At 49.1% G+C, this 13,148-nt stretch overlaps 1 protein-coding gene across 1 annotated transcript in view; it reads left to right on the plus strand.

Annotated features, from left to right (window-relative positions):
- Positions 1-13,148, plus strand: part of LOC121660799 (butyrophilin subfamily 3 member A2-like) — a 27,560-nt gene that overhangs the window by 7,003 nt on the left and 7,409 nt on the right. The window contains exons 3-6 of the mRNA XM_042020307.1: positions 7,875-7,973; positions 8,499-8,858; positions 10,155-10,430; positions 10,774-10,875. Of these exons, the coding sequence (XP_041876241.1) occupies positions 7,913-7,973; positions 8,499-8,858; positions 10,155-10,430; positions 10,774-10,875 (799 nt within the window). The 5' untranslated portion in view covers positions 7,875-7,912. The remainder of the gene's footprint in view (positions 1-7,874; positions 7,974-8,498; positions 8,859-10,154; positions 10,431-10,773; positions 10,876-13,148) is intronic.

The raw sequence follows: 13,148 nt of genomic DNA on the forward strand, positions 1-13,148 counted from the left end.
CTGCGTGTGAGTCCTTTCCCCCGACTTGCAGCTTTTCCCGCAACTGCCTTCGAGGGTCCACTCTTGAAGTTTTTTGGGGTACAATTTTAAGGTTGAGCCGTTCAGAAACAAAAACAGAGGCCCTTCTCCTTCCCTGGGAGCAAAGGGTCTTCATCATCTTCATCTTTAGGACTATCTCTGGGAGCATCTCTACGGACTGAGGTTTTCTCCTTTCCCGTTCGGAGCAAAAGTCCTCATCTGGTTCATCTCTACGGACTGAGGTTTTCTCCTTTCCCGTTTGGAGCAAAAGTCCTCATCTGGTTCATCTCTCCCTGTCCAAACTTCTCATGAAATTACAGCTGCGTCAGCATCTGCCTATCTCAGCGCAGGTGCTTTTGCTCACGAGTTGAACACTCCACCCCCCATATCTTCATGAAATTACAACAGGATACTCTGATATATCATAGCTTCACAACAGAATTTCAGCTTTAAGCATCTCCTCTCTCTCTTCCCTCAGGTTTTCAGCTCTTCACAGCAATAAAAGGGTTAATCTCACCTCGGCCTTGCAGCTTTGCAGCTGGAATGTTGAATTTTTCTTATCGCAGTGGAGAGGGGGGAGAGCCGAGCCGCTCCGGCTGCCCACGGCAAGGCAGTGGGGGGGGGTTCCACGGCTGGAACAGGTCCATGGCTTCAGGATGGCCGTGGCCCGGCCCGGCCTGGCCCAGGCAGGGCCTGGCCGGGCCCGCTGGCCCCCACACGGAGCCTGCAGCCACTTGTCCCAGCGCCGGAAACGAGAGAGAGCTTGGAGGGGGAGTTTGCCTATTCTTAAATGTGGATCACAGAGGTGATCACAACTTTAAGTGGCTTAGAGAATTGTCCATATTCAAACTGGCCAGCTGATAGGTTCTATCAGTTCCCAGAGGAAACTGTAAGCACCCCTTAGCAAGGACGTCCCTTCCGGGACTATGCTTGCTAACCTATGACAATCTGTTGGAGGGTAAGAGGGCTCTGCAAAGGGATGTGGACAGGCTGGATAGATGGGCCAAATCAAAAGATAATGAGATTCAAGAAGACCAAGTGGCAGGTCCTGCACTTTGGCCACGACAGCCCCTGCAGCACTACAGGCTGGGGACAGAGTGGCTGGACAGCAGCCAGGCAGAAAGGGACCTGGGGGTACTGGTTGACAGCTGACTGAACATTAGCCAGCGATGTGCCCAGGTGGCCAAAAAGGCCAGTGGCATCCTGACTTGGATCAGGAACACTGTGGCCAGCAGGACCAGGGAAGTGATTCTTGCCCTCTACTTGGCACTGGTGAGGCCGCACCATGAGTGCTGTGTCCAGTTCTGGGCCCCTCAATTTGGGAAGAATGTTGAGATGTTCCAGCACATCCAGAGAAGGGCAACAAGGCTGGTGAAGGGTCTGAAACACAAGTCCTGTGAGAAGCAGCTAAGGGGGCTGGGGTTGCTTAGCTTGGAGAAGAGGAGGCTCAGGGGAGACCTCATCACACTCTACAACTACCTGTAGTCAGGTGAGGGTCGGTCTCTTCTCCCAGGCAACCAGCAGTAGGGCAAGAAGACACAGTCTTAAGCTGCACCAGGGGAGATTTAGGTTGGACGTTAGGAAAAAGTTTTTCTCAGAAAGGGTGATTGGGCATTGGAATGAGCTGCCCATGGAGGTGGTGGAGTCACTGTCCCTGGAGGTGTTTAAGAAAAGACTGGATGTGGCACTTGGTGCCATGGTCTAGTTGACAAGGTGGCGTTGGATCAAAGGTTGGAGTCAGTGATCTTAAAGGTCTTCTCCAACCTCGTTGATTCTGTGGTTCCATATCTTCTTTGGAAAAGCATTCAACTTGTTTGGGAATGTGGTTTTGTCCTTCAAAGGAACTAATGACTTGTCAGGCAGTGAGAGATCTTTTGGGCCTTCCTTGGATGACAGGAGAATTTTGTAAAAGCTGGATGTAAAAAGACCATGATATTTCTGAGAAGTTTCAGTGTTGCTAAACAAGGTGTGTAAGGTCTCAGCATGTTCTGGCTGGAGTTCCTGAGTCAGATGTTCCTGTCTTGTGACATTTTCCATTTCTAAGCCTCCAGCAGCTGATCCAGAGGGGAACAGGTATCTACAAGTCCTGTGTCACATCTGCCCCTCCCCAAATACCTGGTCTAGTATCACAACTCTAATAATATCCAAAACAGCCCCTGAGACCTCTTTTTGAGTGACTGAGGAGCAGCCCCCATATCTCTAATCAAGATAAAACTCTTTCCCATATTAGATCTCCAAACTAATGCCTCCAACAAAATTCCATATGGCCTCATGTGATAACTGTCTGCAAATCATGAACTTAGTGTGTGTCCAAGCCCATGAAAACCCCTGTGCAGTAGAAAGAGCAGAATTTGACATGACAGTTTCTAAAATTTTGTGCCAGTTTCATATTCAGTGCCCTGAGCTGTCTGTGTGGTTTATGGACATGTGGTTGGTGGCTGTGGCCATCTCAGCCCAAGACCCTTGGCTTCATGAATGATGTGAGACTTGATGGTGATTTAACACCAGATGGCCAAGAAGTACCACACAGGTGCTCATTCACTCCCTGGTGCCCTAGAGCCCCTTGGAAAGCTAAACCTTGTTGGCTGAGATAAGAAGAGCTTGAAGCAAAGTAAAATAAACAATGGCAATAACAAAAAGATGAATTGTGTTGAAAAGGAGAGAGGGAGAGAGAGAAAGAGAGAGAGAGGAAAAAAACCCAAGTGATGTCCAATGTAATTGCTTGCCAGCCACAGACTGATGCCCAGCCTGTACTCGAGCACTGATCAGCCCCCTTCCAGCCAACTTCCCACAGTTGACATAAAAGGCATGGTGTTCTGTGGTCTGGAATATTCCCCTGGTCAGTTTGGGTCAGCTGTCTTGTCTGTACTTCTTCCTCACTTCTTATGCACCTGCTTGCTGGCAGAGGAAAAGACATTGAAAAATCCTTGACCTGGGGTGAACACAATGGAGCAACAACCTTATCAACATTGTTCTCATCTTGAATCCAAAACACAGCCCTGGACCAGCTACTTGGGAACAAAACACCTCTATCCCAGCTGAAACCAGAACAGAGAACTCACAGTGCTCATTTACCTCCATGCACCATAAATAGAGCTCAGAGCAACCAGCTAAGAGCCTGTGCTATGGAGATCAGAGACATGAACCCCCATCTTAGTGATCTATGATGAATTTGAAGAAATATCTCTGGGAGTCCCTGTCTCTCCTTGGGAAGTGAAGAGGGAGAATTTGTTATTAAAACCATGTGAATTCAACACTTGCCCTGTCACTGCTCTTTATCTGTCTGCCTTGATCCACCACCATGCCTGTTCTAACAGCATCCAATTTAGTCACATCAGATGTAGCTGTGAGGCCTGTAGGTCATCTTCTCTTCCAGACACTGCAGTGAAGGGTGATTGACTCCTGCTTGGAAGTCATCAGGATGCCCCAGCTTCTTTACTGCTCATTAAACATGGAATGTTAAACATTAATAAACTAATAAAGATATCACACCAAAAGTGTTGCTATGGGGACTGAGGTCAGGAACATCCTGGAAATGTGAAAATGCACTGAGAGAGCCAGAGCCAGAGAAGGGCAGGATCTTTAGTGCAGTGCAGCAAAACTGACCCTGGTGCAGCTCCCTAAATGATTTCAGGTTTGTTCTGGAGCTGATGCACTGTCACTCTGCAGCCTAATTTTTTCCAGAGAGTGGTAACTTTGGGATAGCAAGTGCCATGGATTGCTCTTTCTCCAAATGTAGGCTTGGGAGGGGATAAACTTTTCTTCCTCCTTTTCATCCCATTTCAGTGCATGGACAGAGAGACTCTTGTAACCCAGCCTTCCAGAAAGGCTGGACATATTTTAAGGAAGAAATCTTGAAGGTGTAGGAGCAAACTGTCCCTATGTGCTGAAGGAGACAGATCTGGCTGAATGGGGAGCTTTTGCAAGAAGTCAAGATAAAAAAGATGGTGTATGACCTTTAGAAAAAGGGGCAGGCACCTCAGGAAGAATACAAGCATGTCATTAAGTCATGTAAAAAGAAAATTAGAAAGACAAAAGCTCAGTCAGAACTCAAAGTGGCCACTGCTTCTAAAAGACAGTAAAAAGTGTTTTTATAAATATATCAACAACAAAAGGAGGACCAAGGAAAATCTCCATTCTTTATTGGATGTAGGGGAAATAGTATCACCAACAATGAAGAAAAGGCTGAGGTTCCCAATGCCTTCTCTGCCTCATTCTTTAACAGTAAGACCTCTTATCCTCAGCACAAACCTGAACTGATAGACAGGAATGGGGAGCAGAATGGACTGCCTGTAACCCAGGGGGAAATAGTTAGTGACCTATTGAGCCACTTAGACTCCCACAAATCTATGTGATCATACGGGATTCACCTGAGGGTGGTGAGGGAGCTGGTGGAAGAGCTTACCAAGCTATTCTGCATCATTTATCATCAGTTCTGGCTCACAGGGGAGGTCCCAGATGACTGGAGGTGCCAGTGTGATGCCCATCCTCAAGGGGGGCTGAGGAGGTTCCAGAAAACTCCAGGCCTGTCAGCCTGACCTCAGTGCTTGGCAAGGTTATAATACTAGCCTTGTTAGTATTACCTGCAAGGCAGATAATACTAACAGTGATCACACAGCACATACAAGACAACCAGAGAATCAGGCCCAGCCAGCCTGGGCTTAGGAAGGGCAGGTCCTGCTTGACCAAACTGATCTCCTTTTATGACCAGGTGACCCATCTGGTGCATGAGGAAAGGCTGTGGATGTGTCTACCTGGACTTCAGCAAAGCCTTCAACAGTCTTCCACAGTCTTTCCTGGAGAAGCTGCAGCCCACAGCTTGGACAGGTGCATCTTCACTGGGTTAAGAGCTGACTGCAGGCTGGGCCCAGACAGTGGTGGGAATGGTGCTGCACGCAGCTGTTGTCTGGTCACCAGTGGCTTCCCCCAGGGATCAGTCATGTTTAATATCTTTATTGATGATCTGATGAGGAGATTGAATGTACCCTCAGTAAATTTGTAGATGACACCAAGTTGGGTGGGAGCATTGATCCGCTGGAGGGTGGGAAGGCTCTGCAGAGGGATCTAGACAGGCTGGATCAATGGACCAACAGCATGAGGTTCAACAAGACCAAGAGCTGGGTCATACAATTTGGCCTCAACAACTCCCTGCAGCCCTGGCTGGGGGCAGAGTGGAAAGTGGCCAAGCAGATAAGGACCTCAGAGTACTGGTCAACAGTGTCTGAACATGGCCCAGGTAGGCAAGAAGACCAATGTCATCCTGGTTTGTATAAGGAATAGCATGGCAGCAGGACTAGGGTAGAGATTTTCCCACTGTAGTTGGCACTAGTGAGGCCACACCTCGAGTGCTGTGTCAAGTTCTAGGCCCATCAATTCAGCAGGACATTGAGGTGCTGGAGCGAGTCCAGAGAGAAGGGCAGTGAATCTAGTGAGGGGTCTGGAGCACATGTCCAATGAGGAGTGGCTGAGAGCATTGTGGTTCTTTAACCTAGTGTAGTGTGTTGGCTGGATGCCATATACCCACCAAAGCTGCTCTATCACTGCCCTTCTCAGCTGGACAGGGGAAAGAAAATATAGTGAAAGATTCAGGAGTTACTGACCAGGAGATATCACTCACCAAATACTGTCAAGACAAAACAGACTTGGGGATATTAATAGGATTTATTACTAAATAAAGCAGGGCAGGGCAATGAGAAGTAAAATTAATCTTAAAAACACCTTCCCCCCACCCTTCCCTCCTTCCCAGCTCTACCTCCTCCCCACAGTGGCACAGGGAGATGGGGAATGGAAGTTATGGTCAATTCATCACACCTTGTTCTTGACTCTGCTCAGGGAGAGGAGTCAGAATCCTTCCTCTGCTCCAGTGTGGAGTCAGAATCCTTCCTCTGCTCCCTCCCATGGCAGACACTTTTCCACAGACTTCTCCAGTGTGTGTCCTTCCCACAGGCAACAGTTCTCCGTGAACTGTTGCAATGTGGGTCACTCTTCCATGGGGTCAGTTCTTCAGGTACAGTCTGCTCCAGCATGGGTCACCCACAGGGTCACAAGTCCTACCAGGACCCTGCTCCAGCACGGGCTTCCCAAGGGGTCACAGCCTCTCTTGGGCATCCATCTGCTCTACTGTGAGGCTCTTCCAAGGGTTGAAGGTGGATCTCTGCACCCTATGCCCTCCACGGGCTGCAGGGGCACAGCTGCCTCACCATGAGCTTCCCCATGGAATCTCAGGGGAATTCCTGCTCCAGTGCCTGGAGCACCTCCTGCCCATCTTTTTGCACTACCTGGCTGTCTGCAGAGCTGTTCTCACATACTTTCAGCCCACTCTTCTCTGGCCTCAATTACATCTGCACAAAACTTTCTTTTCCTTCTTAAATATGTTATCACAGAGGCATCACCACAATCTGTTCAGAGCTCAGCCTTAGGCAGCGGTGGGCCTGTCCTGGAGCCAGCTGGCATTGGTTCTGTTGGACTTGGGGGAAGAAGCTTCTGGAAGCTTCTCACAGAAGGCACCCCCTGTAACCCCCCTGCTACCAAAACCCACCCACACAAAGTCAACACACCTGGAGAAGGGGTGACCTTATCACTCTCTATAACTACCAAAAAGGAAATTGTAGCAAGCTGGGGGTTGGTTTCTTCTGCAAGAAAACTAGCAAAAGGTCAAGAGGAAATTCAAGCCTTAAGTTGTGCCAGGGAGGTTCGGGTTGGATGTCAGGAAGAATTTCTTCACTGAAAGGCTGGTCAGGCATTGGAACAGGCTACCCAGGGAGGTGCTGGAGTCAACATCCTCGAAGTGTTCAAGAAAAGACTGAATGTGGCACCAAGTGCTATGGTCTAGTTGTCAAAGTGGTCTTCAATTAAAGGTTGGACTTGATGATCTCAGAGGTCTTTTCCAACCTAAAGATTCTGTGATTCTTTGATTCCAAACCAAAGATTTAAGCTACTGTGCCCCTTAAATTTCACAGCAGGAAGTGAGGACTGGGTTGAATTTTCTCTTGCATCCCCTGTCATAGCTTCCTGGGAGCATATGTCTTGGAGTGACTTTATGATGCTGTATCCCCCTGTTGCCTGCTCTATGCACAGACGTGAATCCTGTGCCTTTCTGTGCCTGTAAGGCAGACTTGAGAGGTGGGGGGAAGGCAGTGGAATTCCTTCAGCGGCTGTGTTCAAAAACACAGATAACTCGCCGGCTCTTCTCCTCAGCTCTCAGCTTCTGCAGCAGGGAAGAGAGTTACATGGCATTGCTTTTTAGCTAGCTTCTCATTCATTAGCTGAGGAAAAAGGTTTTCCTGGGACTTCGGCTTCTTCTCTTCTGGACTGTTCAGCAACACCAGAACATCACTGGGATGTCCTACACTGCAGCCCAGAGGGGCCCACGCAGAATCCCAGCTCCGGAGAGGGCAGAGCCACACCCAAAGAAAAGACTTTGAAATCTTTCCAGGTCTTCTCCACAGTGAGAAGTTTTATTATTTAGCATTATTAATTCTTTTTTCCATGCCTGCATGGATTTTGCTTTTTAAGTAAATAGGGTTTTTTTCACTTTCCTCCAAGGAATTTCTTTCCGAACCTGGTTGGGGAGGGGCTGCTGAAATCTGCCTTCTATTAGAGGATATGTTCATTTTGGACGTTTCCTCCAATTTGTCTCAAACCAAGACAGCATATTAGACTGAAATTCCCAGAAGCTGCAGGGGTAACTAAGATCTCTGGAAAGGCACAAGTTTTCTTGATGTCTGAACTCAACTCTTTGAGCACTTGGCACTTTGAGAAGTTGCAGCTGGTGCCAGGTGCCAGGTGAGAGAGAAAACAGGGCTTTGGGACAGGATTCCCCTTCTTTGCTCACTTCCCTTCTGTGCCTGTTCCAGGTCAGCTGCGGGATCATCCCATCCCGGGGACTGCAGGGATGGAGCAGAGGAGATGGCTCCTGTTGGCTCTGGCCCTGCTTCTGGCCATCCCTGTCTCAGGTAATGCTTCCAGGAGCTGTTCTGCTCCTTTCTGGGGGATTCCAGCCTGCAGATGATCAGAAGTGCAGGAGCTGAGGGCCATGGTCTCCTGAGCAGCCCTGATTTGAACTCCACAAGAGCCAGAGCTGCCCTGCCCCTCTGCTCTTGGGGAATCCAGCCCTTTGCAGCCAGAGTTTCTCTTCCTTGGTGGAGCCGGGGAAGCCCTAAGCCAAGGCAGCTCTGCCCTGTCCAGCCCTCCCCAGTGCCAGGAGCATTTCCCTGCCTGCGTGGGCAGTTGGCATTGGCACAGCTGCCCCGCTGCTGGTGGCACAGGGCTGCAAAGGGGCAGGGACAGCTGGGAAGCTGCATGGAATGGCTCTGGACATGCTCTTATGCATTTATTTTTTCTTTTTCCCCAAATAATCCCATCCTGTACAACTTCCATCATCCTGTTTTCTCCCTCTAATCTATTTACTTTCAGTTGTTCCCCACTATTACTCCTAGACCTGTTTCCTTCACACCAGTACATTTTCTGATTGATTTCAGCCAGATGCTCACTCACAGACAATTTTAAGCTCACCTCTCCTGAGAAAGTAGTTGGAATTGTCGGCCAGGATACAATCCTTCCTTGCACCATCTCTTCCACAAAGCCACTGGACAACCCCCAAGTGCACTGGATAAAAATCACAGATGGGCACACAGAGGACATCTACACATACAGGCATTTTGGGGGCGAACCAATGCAGAAATACTGTGGGAGAACATCAGTGCCAGGAGATGGATTTGCCACTGGGAACGTGTCCCTGACACTGAAGAATGTCCAGCCAGCAGATGAAGGAATCTACAGTTGCATTGTGACATCCAGGGACTGGAGCACTGATACATCCACCAAGCTCAGCATTGCAGGTTGGAGACTTTCTGGGCTGGGTGGGGAAGGGGGGAAGCTCTTACAGAGGGAAAAGAGCTCTCTGAATGGTCACTGTCCCCCAGCTGATGCCGCCTCATATGACCCAACACATCACCTCCCCACTCCCAGCAGCCCTTGGGCCACCTGTCAAGATGCTCTGCAAGCTTCATGCCCAGCCTGATCCCTGTTCTGACCCGCGTGGGGCTGGCGAGCTGCAATAATCCCTGCTGGGGAGGTGTGAGCCCACCTGAGAGACGCCTGAGTGCTCAGCATCCCTGGCTGTGGGACTGAGGGAAATGGGGCCCTCCCTGTTGTGACTTCGCATTTGGGCTAAGGAGATGATCTGGGCTGCCAGTTCCCCCCAGCTGGACAGTGGGCACCGTTTGTGTGCAGGTATTGATAAAGCCAGGTGGAGCTGGTCAGCCTGGATTCACTGATCAAAAAGAGCATGGAATGACAGAATCAGGGAATCTTAGAATCACACGATAGTGTGAGTTGGAAGGGACTTAAAAGAATTTCTCATTTGAACTTCCCAGCCATGGGCAGGAACACCTTCCACTAGAGCAGATTATTCCAAGTGCTGTCCAACCTGGCCTTGAACACTTTCAGGGATGGGACATCCACAGCTTCTCTGGGCAAACTGTGCCAGCGCCTCACTCTTAGTCAAGAATTTCTTCCTAACATCGAATCTAAATTTTCTCATCCAAAGGGGATTAGAGATGCTTTTGGGACAGGAGAGAGAAAAAGCTTCAAGACAATGCCCATTTCCTACTATTGCACTGGACAAATTCCTGTAAAATCCAGCTTTGACCAGGAGCGTGACTCAGCAATGTGTGTGGTGCCTCCCACATCATCACACTGATGAAGCTTTGGCGCAGTCCCTCTCAGTGACCATCTCTGCCCACCTGTAGTGCTGGCATGGACTGGGGAGGTGAAAAAAGATGACCGGGCTTTAGTGCTCTGTGTCCTGCTTTACCAATCCTCAGACTTGGATGGGGCTCCCACAGAGTCATTCCGAAAGAAGAATACAAACCACACACCTTCTCCCTGCTGGCTCCATGAAATAGTGGTGAGCTTAGACACAAACCCATCCCAAACTGTAGCTCTTTCTCAGCCAAAGGAAATCTGGCATTTATGGCAGATGGAGTGTGGGATGACAGAAAGACCATTGGAAAGGATGTGTGAAGGACTGACAGAAACTGGCAGAAAACTCTGGGTTAAGCAAGAGCTGTGAATCCAAGGAAGAGCTGCTTTCATGCCAACTTCTCCCACTAACACACTCTCTTGCCTTTAAGGTACTGGGGAAGTGTTCATTGAAATTCAGGGCCCCCAAGGGCAAGGACTCGAGCCTGGCTGCAGATCACAGGGATGGCTCCCCAAACCTACTGTCCAGTGGGTTACTGAGGATGGACAGGGGCTCTCTGTGGACACTGAAATACACCAGGACAGTGAGAAACTCTTCAGCGTATGGAGTCGAGTCACAGTTACAGGAGAGCAAGTGGGAAAAGTCACCTGTCAAATCCTGAACCCCCTGCTGCAGGTGGAGAAGGAAACTACTGTGCTCCTCTCAGGTGAGTCCCATCATCCCGAGAAGTCTTTGCTGGAGGCTCATGGTCACAGGAGCCCTGTGAGGCCCTTCCCAGTGCCAGGGAAGGTGAAAGCTCTCCAGTCCAGACAGACCCATCCTAGAGCATCACGGCGCACTGCAGGCAGGACAGGCTGCAGTGAGAAATGAGCAGGGTCCCTCCTGCCCCACAGGCTGTGCACATCCCGAGGAAAGGCAGGCTCTGCCCACCCGTGAAGAACTGGGACTATTTTCTGCATTTATTTCCACAGAAACTCTTTGGGCAGGTGCTTAAGTTTGGGGGTAAGATTGAACATTGCCAGATGACACTCAGATAATTTTTTTCAAAGGTTCTGTTTTTCCAGGTGCATCTCAGTGGGTCTCTGCTTCCTGGATACAACTCCCTTTATTCCTTCTCACATTGGCTGCTGGTGCTGTTCTTGTATTTCGAGGTAAGGGCTCTTGGTTCACAGGACCTCATGTTTTCAGAAGCAAGGCTGCAGGATGTAATTTCTTAGCCTCTTATAAGACTACTCTCTGACAAATAGGATGAAATACCACGTAGAGTCTGCTTCTGGCACACAGATGCATTAGCTTCCACTCAGCTGAAATGCTGAGTTCTCTTGCAGGTAGAAGTTTACCGTCTGTCACCCAGAGACAGAAGGGCAATGCCTCCACATGCAGGTGAGGGCTTGGGTGGACCATGGTATCTACAGGCAAGAGGAGGAAGGAGGATGGGATTGGGGGACTTTTCCTGGGGGGAATTAGAAGGGTCCCTTCCTCTGCCTTCATTGCTCTCATCCTCCCCCAAGCCTCCAGTGGAGCTCATTCATCACAGCTGGACCTTTTTCCCTGCAGTGGTGCCTCCCACCTTGGCAAGGGCCTCTCCAGAGATCTCTGCCTCTGCAGCCATGGCTGGGGACAGGTCCTGTTTCCCCAGTCCAGTGCCAGCTGTTCCAGCTCTGTGGTGTCCGAGGGCACAGCCATGCTCAGCCCTTTCTGGGGGCATTTGTGGATGTGGTTTTCCCTCCTGGCTGGGAGCTGGAGCGGGGCCCTGCCAAGCCTGGAGAACCTGTGGCAGAGTGTCATGGCCAAGAGCCCAAACCAGCACTTCATTGTTGATTGCAAGGCAGGACTGACCCTTCCCCAAAAGCTGTACTGACCTCAGACCACTTGCCTCTGTCAAGCTCTGTGTCTCCAGCCTCATCTCTGCTTGTGTCTGTGTTGTGGTTTAGGAATGGAACTCCCCAGTTCACTGCTCCCACTAAGACTCTCCCTAACCACACACTGTTCTCTCACTCCCCTATTTCTTCTCCATTCCTGCTGCAGCAGGATGGAGTTGAGAATTTGAGGCACAAAAGATGAAGATCATGGTTTTAGATAAGAACAATTTATTGGAAACAGCAATGAGAGAAGAAAAAAAAAAACAGTAACAAGAACAACATTAATAACAAAATTGTGCAAAAGAGAGAGCGATTCATATGCAAAATGCACACCAAGGACCCCATGACAACAAACAAATACAGGCTGACTTCCCCCTCTGCCCTTTTTTCTTGACCAGAAGGAACCCCTTTTCCCCAGAAGAGACAGTGTCCCTTTCCACTTCCCCTATTCCCTGCCAGTGATCTGAGTTTGTAACAAATAACATTAGGGTCCTGCTCATGCCCCTTCCCCAGACACTGCAAAAATTAACCCTGGCCTGGCCTGAACCAGGACATTTTCCAGCAGTTAGTCTATACCATCTACTATAGATAGATAGATAGATATGAAAGTATACAAACACAGGTATCATCTCCATAGTCATCCCACCCAGATATCTGCTGAGTACATTTAGTCCATGACTGTGGGTTCTATCTGTCCTAGATGTCTTCCAGGGCTGGAGGACTGGTGTGTTGTCAGCTGTTTTGCTGCATCAGGAGCACCCACCTGGTGTATCTAGAATGGTCCATGCTCATTGTCCAACGTAATTATGACAAACAATGGAAGCAGAGAAGGCTCCAGGCAGACTTTAGACACCCTTTGTTACACCTTGGATACTTAAATTCAGGGGTTAAGCTCAAGGTTCCTTTATTCTAGCTAGCGCAAAGGAGGAATCCCCACCAGATATTCTCAAGATGTGAAAATCACAGAAAAGTTTACTGCAAAAATATAGAAGATTAAGGAAACTTTGGCAAAAGGATTAAATACAACACTAAATTCAACATGAAAGCACTTATAATAGCATCACTTAGCATTAATTTGGTATTAACTTCATTAACTTAGCAACTCAGAAACTTTTAAATCCTTAAGATACTAGGCTACCCACAAAGTTCCATGAAAAGAGAATTAGGAGAAGAGAGAGAGAAAGACAGAAAATATATAGAAAAACACAGATATAGCTATCATAGGGCTCCGGCACGAGTTGGATCACAACTCTGAAGCAGCTGGCAGACTGCAGCAGCTGGGCACAGCATGGTCACCCCTTTTAAACCCTTGGCACCCTGTAGGCCCCGCCTTCTAGGTGGGACTTCTGGAACCTCAGCCAATCAGAGGCTGGATTGGGACAGCCCCACCCAATGTGTAATTGATTGACAGCCAAAATGATGGGGAGGGGCACTGTCTCACTGACCCGCCCCCAACCACACACAGAGAGACACCCACACACGGGCAGAGGGACACACAGACAGACACACACACAGATAGACACATGGACACACAGAGAGACAGACACAGGCACACCGACACA

This window comes from Corvus kubaryi, unplaced genomic scaffold (assembly GCF_017639235.1).
Source record: "Corvus kubaryi isolate FWS band 111438036 unplaced genomic scaffold, C.kubaryi_AGA036_p1.0 36940, whole genome shotgun sequence".
Classification (NCBI taxonomy): domain Eukaryota; kingdom Metazoa; phylum Chordata; class Aves; order Passeriformes; family Corvidae; genus Corvus; species Corvus kubaryi.